Below are 5,609 nucleotides of genomic sequence, written 5' to 3'. Positions count from 1 at the left end.
TTTGTACATACATTCCTACAGACATAAACATCAACATTTTTATTGTTTGATTATTCCGCTCTGTCTCAGAGGTGTTACATCCACTCTAAGTTCAACATGGGGCTGTTTGTCCCACCAAATATCTAACTTTTTGCTTTCCAAAATATTAATAAATGTGTCGGTTCTTAACTAACCTCACGTAACTGACTGAGGGGAAAACGTCTCTGTTATCTCATCACTGACCACAAGTAGATCTCTCAGTCTCCCTCATAGATAAGTGGAAGAGGAGGGTTGTTTATTAAATGAATGCTACATACTGTAGACAACCATCAAGAGTGCTGATGCTAAGCAAGTGTTTTAAATTTTATTTTTAAGATAGGAAAATCCATATAGTGATTTGAAGCGTTACTATAGACCGTACGACCAAACCGATAAGTCTAAAATAAAGTATTTTCAGTGAAACTAGGTTGTAATAAAATACCATTTTGTTTTACATTTACAGAGATAAATATAGTTTAAGAAGGCACTGGGCCTTGATGTTAAATGTATACTTTCAGAAGGTTTCCAAACTGCTGCGCTATGTAATCTTCATTGTTTCTATTTCTAAACGAGATCGTCCCACATACTGTCGGGAAGTTCGGGCTCTTTCGAGATGGGTGTTTGACGTCGGGAAATTCCGGCCTTTTCCGTACGTCACTGATGGTCGTAATCCGGAGGCGGGGTTTATCGGTGGGAGGGGTTTATTGGTGGGCGGAATTTATGTAACTGACCTCCTTTGGAGCCAATCGGCGAGCATTGACGTCACAACCTGTTTTGTTTTAGTATCGTGTTGCAAGCGCTCCCAATATCACTCTCCACTCATACTCAACTCACTCTTCACTCACACTTACTACGACGAACACGAACATAATGGACGACACGGAGCGAAGACATTTTGGGTTTTGATAAAGAAGATAAGACCAACGGGCGTAAAGATGAAGCGGCTCTACAACAACGTACTTCTGTCACTGGAAAATAAGAGAAATCGATTTATTTTCGACGAAGAATACCAAAATACGTGAGGATTTCCGGATCATCGCCGAATCTAAAGGCAAAATGACCACAGTCGGTGACTCTGGGAGGGTCTCGAACCCCTCGGCCATGGAGGGGTTCGGGACCAGCGGAAGGGCGCTGCTGCCCTGGACCCGTCACCTGCTGGGCGCCGTGTGGGACCAGGTCTGCACCCTGCTCCAAGTCCTCTACATCAGCTTCATGTCAGGTACAACTAGACCTGTACTACAAGTGTACTACTACTATACTATACTATACCTGTACTGTACTAAACCTATACTATACATGTCAGGTATTACATAACTAAACCTATACTATATATATACTACTATTATGCTATTCCTGTACGCATAACACAACTATAAATTTGGTATATATATATATATATATATATATATATATATATATATATATATATATATATATATATATATATACACTATTACTACTATACTATACTATAAATATACATTACTATACTATAAATATACTCCTACTATACTATACCTATACTATGTATACTAGTAGTATACCATACCTGTAAACATTACAAAACTACCTATACTATATATACATACTATACTATACATATACTATATATATATGTACATGTATACTACTCTTATACTATACCTGTACACATTAAAAACTATACCGTTACTATATATACTACTACTATACTATACATACTTCCACTAAACTAAACATACTACCACCATGTCAGGTAACTATAAATATACTAGACATGTCATTTACGCAACTATAAATATACTATACATGTCAGGTAACAATAAATATACTTTCAGGTATATGTCAGGTAACTATAAATATACTAGACATGTCATTAACACAACTATAAATATAAATATATATATTATAAATATACTGTCAGGTGTCAGTTCCCGACCTGTTACAGCAGCACACGCGTTGTCTCTGGCCGGGTGGATCAATGTCTCATTGAGTTGGACTTCAACGGCTCCATAATGATTCTAGTGTTTGACGGTGCTTCTCTGCTGGTTCCAGTCTTCCAGCTGTTCCGGTTGGAGGTGCACCTGCGGATCACCGATGAGACGGGGCAGCGCGTGGGGCACCTGGGGGCCACCAGCCCAGCTGACTCCTTCCTCTTCTCCTCGCTGTTTGACGGGGACAACGGGGTTATGGTCGGCGGTTCCAATCCACTCTCTACTTTCTGCGGGGACGAGGGGTTCCCCGGGGGGGGGGCTGAGGCTCTGCTCTCCAGCCTGCGCGCGGACGAGCTCTGCTGCGGCATGGTGGACGACTTCGTCTCCATAGCAACCGGCAAGGAAGATGGCCTGTTCGTGGGAACCCATCCGAGCTGGAAGGTGGGCTTCTCGGGCGACTGGAACATCTTTGCGTCCGGCGCAGATGCCTCGGATTCGAGTAGGAGCGGCGCGGGAGAGGGGCTGAAGCAGGAGCTGGCAGAGGAGGAGCGGAGCCCCCAGTGGAGCAGCGAGGAGGACCAGAGCCAGGGAGACTGGGACAGCGAGGAGAGTCGAGCTCTCTGGGACTCCCTGGCCAAGTCCAGCGACCCCTACAACCCCTTCTACTTCTCTGCCTGCCTCTCCACCAACACCACCACGGGGAAGACCCCCCAAGAAGCCAGGAGTGCCAGGGACCCAGACCCTGTCTCCGGCAGTCAGAAGGGCGAGGAGCCGAGCAGGCCCCCGGGGCTGACCGTCTGGGGGAGCCGGTCCGACAGCGAGAGCAGCTGGGGCGGCTCGGAGGGCTCCTGCGCCGACCCGGACCCGGAGGAGAGCGAGAGGCTGTGGGAGTTCTTCAGCAAGCCCCTGGATCCCTACAACCCCCTGTTCTTCACGGCCTGCGCTGCCAGTGAGCCGCCCCCCGGCCTCCCCCCCCCCAGCCCGACCTCACCGTCGGCCCGGTGGTCCTCGGAGGAGGAGGAGGAGGAGGAGGAGGACCAGCTGTGGAAGTCGCTCGGCCAGAGCGGCGACCCCTTCCACCCGCTCAACTTCACGGCCTGCCTCCAGAGCCCAGCGCCCCGGCTCTCTCCCGGACCCGGAGTGGACCTCCCGGACCCGTCGGAGATCCTCCCCGAGCAGAGCGCCCCCCCGCCCGGGGAGGGGGGGTTCCTGGTCCCAAAGCAGCCCAGGGTTCCCCGCCCCGTCCTCCCGGAGCGCCCGCGGGCGTGTGCCCCCCGTCCGCCGACGCCCCGGCTCCCCTGGACCCGGCCCTCCGGAGCACCCGGCCCCTCTGCCCCGGAGTGCCGCCTCGGCCCCCGCAGCCAAAAGCAGGTCAATATTCAACCACTCCCAGCCCCTTCCATGCATCCAGAACCCCCCCCTGTTCTTTAGTACCTCCCCCTCCTGCCCTTTGAGGTCCTTCTGTTAGAAACTGTCATGGTAGTATCGGGCTCATATAGAAGTTAGGAGGAGGACTATTATTTATTACTATTATTTCTGTTTGGGAGAGAATGCGTTTCCATGACTCAGGAATGACATGCGTGTGAGTAATGTCTCACGCGCGAGTAATGTGAGGTGGGGGTTAGTCCTATGCTTTGGGGCTGAGTTTAGCCTTCAGCTCCAAGCGGTCATGGCTAAGCTAGTGGAGTGAGTGACTCAGCATGGGCTCAACTCCCTTCCTGTGAGCCTCTAACAACTCTTATGTCATGGTCAATCTAAGACACTTGGGCAGCATACCAAACACATCTCCTAGTCACCCAATAGGCCTCTCCCAGTATTCCCAGTTGCTTTTTTTTGTAAGCCAATTCCAGTGTGTTGTAGTTGCATGTCCGCTCCGTAGTCCGTGGAAGTCAAACCCCCTCCACTATCCCGCCCAGGGAACCTTCCCCCCAACACAGAGCATTCTAACGAGAACTGAGGGGAAGGACCTTCTTCCTGTTTGTTTTCAACTACTCAGTTCTTTCGGTCTCACTAAGTTAGAACTGAGTTCTTTCGGTCTCTCTAAATTAGAACTGAGTTCTGGACGTCTCTCTAAGTTACTATTGCGTTCTGGAGGTCTCTCCAACGTGCATTGTTCTACCTACTAAGATGTTGTTTCTAAGTACTGAGTTCTGGACGTCTCTCCAGCGTTCATCGCTTTACCTGTACTGAGATGCTGTTCCCTAACTGGTGTTTCCCGTGGTGCTGCAGGTGCGTTTCTCCCCGGTGGTCCACCTCCACGTCATGCACTCCTGGCCGTTCGCTCGCCAGGCCTGCCGCAAAGGACCCTGGGAGGAGATGGTCCGCGACCGTGACCGGTTCCACCGGCGGATCGTGGATGTGGAGAAGGCCATCGGACATTGTTTCACCCAGCAACACCGAGAGCGAATCAGGACTGACCTGGACAGCATATTGATCTAACCCCGTCCCTCCTATGGTCTGCTGACAATGTTTTCTGACTCTTCATGTTTTAGGAGAAACTCTGACTGGTTGCAATGCAACATGGAATTAGACTTGGCTGATGGGTAATTCGGATTCGTAATTCGTACAATGTTATTGTTGTGTACCATGACCTGTGGCTCATAGATTACTATAACGCCTGATTTCCACCGGGGACGTAAGCGCCGCGGGACGGCTGCGCCGCGGTCACCGCTGCTGATCGCTGCCACTCTACTCAATGAAACCATTTCCACCGGGCGCGCTGCGGAACGTCCATTTCCCGGTGGAAATGGACGCAGGGCGGAGTTCGCAGCCGTTCCGCGGCGCGTACGTCCCCGGTGGAAATCAGGCGTAACTGTTGCACTGATTTGACACTTTTCAACATAAATGTTTTGTATGCCTGAAATGATGACCCAGTAATGTAACTTATCTATTGGCCTGTGAAGCTTGTGCTTTTACTATTGGTATTTTTTACAGTTGGTTTGAAATGATGAGTTGTGATTAAGTTATTGTGTTTATATCTATAATTATTTTTGTTAATGTGAATATAAACAGTGGTGCCTAGAAGACTGCAATGAATGAAGACCAGAAGGATGTTAGGTTTCATCTCATCTAGGACTGGGGGGGGGGGGGGGGGTATATTTACTTGTAGAAGTTGTGTTCACCACGTATTTGCTTTATATTATTTGCACCGAATAAGGTTCCATGTTAATGGCTTAAAGAAGGAACATTGAATCTTCCTGTAGTAATGTTATCTCCTGGTGCTGTTTACTGAATAAAGGCCGGACACTATTTATATATCAAACCTGTGTAACGTGTTGTATCCGCTGCGGTTTCAACCAAACTAAACCTTTCCTCTTTCCAATTTAGGTCATGCTGGTTGTGGTGTTTTGGGGATTTCTCTTTAGTATCCAACTGGAGCAAACAGAAATACTCCATTAAATTGTATCTGTGTAACTAAGGATGTATGTTAAAACTTTAAACATAAGTCATTTAACCTACTTACAAATTTGAAATACATTTAGAGAGCCCTCCATCCACACAAATGTTACTATAAACTGGAGCCATACTGACATTAACAAGAGACGCAGAGGACACTGGAATGGATAATAACCAGTTCAACTGTGACCCAGTGGCAGTGTTGATGTAGGTGTGTCTTCTTATGGGTGGGTCAGTTTATGAGCAAGAATGCCTTAGGCAGTACCGTGTGTACAAACACGA

The 5,609-nt window shown here is 48.3% G+C and overlaps 1 protein-coding gene across 1 annotated transcript; it reads left to right on the top strand.

The window, feature by feature from the left end:
* The first annotated feature begins 790 nt into the window (after positions 1–790).
* LOC115551439 (protein phosphatase 1, regulatory subunit 15B-like) lies at positions 791–5,193 on the top strand. Its single transcript, XM_030367187.1, has 3 exons — positions 791–1,237; positions 2,053–3,302; positions 4,161–5,193. Exons 1-3 carry the CDS (start codon positions 1,075–1,077, stop codon positions 4,368–4,370), a joined length of 1,623 nt encoding a protein of 540 aa, XP_030223047.1. The 5' UTR covers positions 791–1,074; the 3' UTR covers positions 4,371–5,193.
* The last annotated feature ends 416 nt before the right edge of the window (positions 5,194–5,609 follow it).

This window comes from Gadus morhua, chromosome 9 (assembly GCF_902167405.1).
Source record: "Gadus morhua chromosome 9, gadMor3.0, whole genome shotgun sequence".
Lineage (NCBI taxonomy): Eukaryota > Metazoa > Chordata > Actinopteri > Gadiformes > Gadidae > Gadus > Gadus morhua.
Note: the sequence above shows the minus strand (reverse complement) of the source record. Positions and strands in the feature narration are given on the sequence as shown.

Bases quoted from the DNA above. Each gene is read 5' to 3' on its own strand.
- LOC115551439 (XM_030367187.1), top strand. From the start codon at position 1,075: ATGACCACAGTCGGTGACTCTGGGAGGGTCTCGAACCCCTCGGCCATG. The intron at 1,238-2,052 runs GTACAACTAGAC...TGCTGGTTCCAG, and splicing joins CTACATCAGCTTCATGTCAG to TCTTCCAGCTGTTCCGGTTG. The intron at 3,303-4,160 runs GTCAATATTCAA...GTGGTGCTGCAG, and splicing joins GCCCCCGCAGCCAAAAGCAG to GTGCGTTTCTCCCCGGTGGT.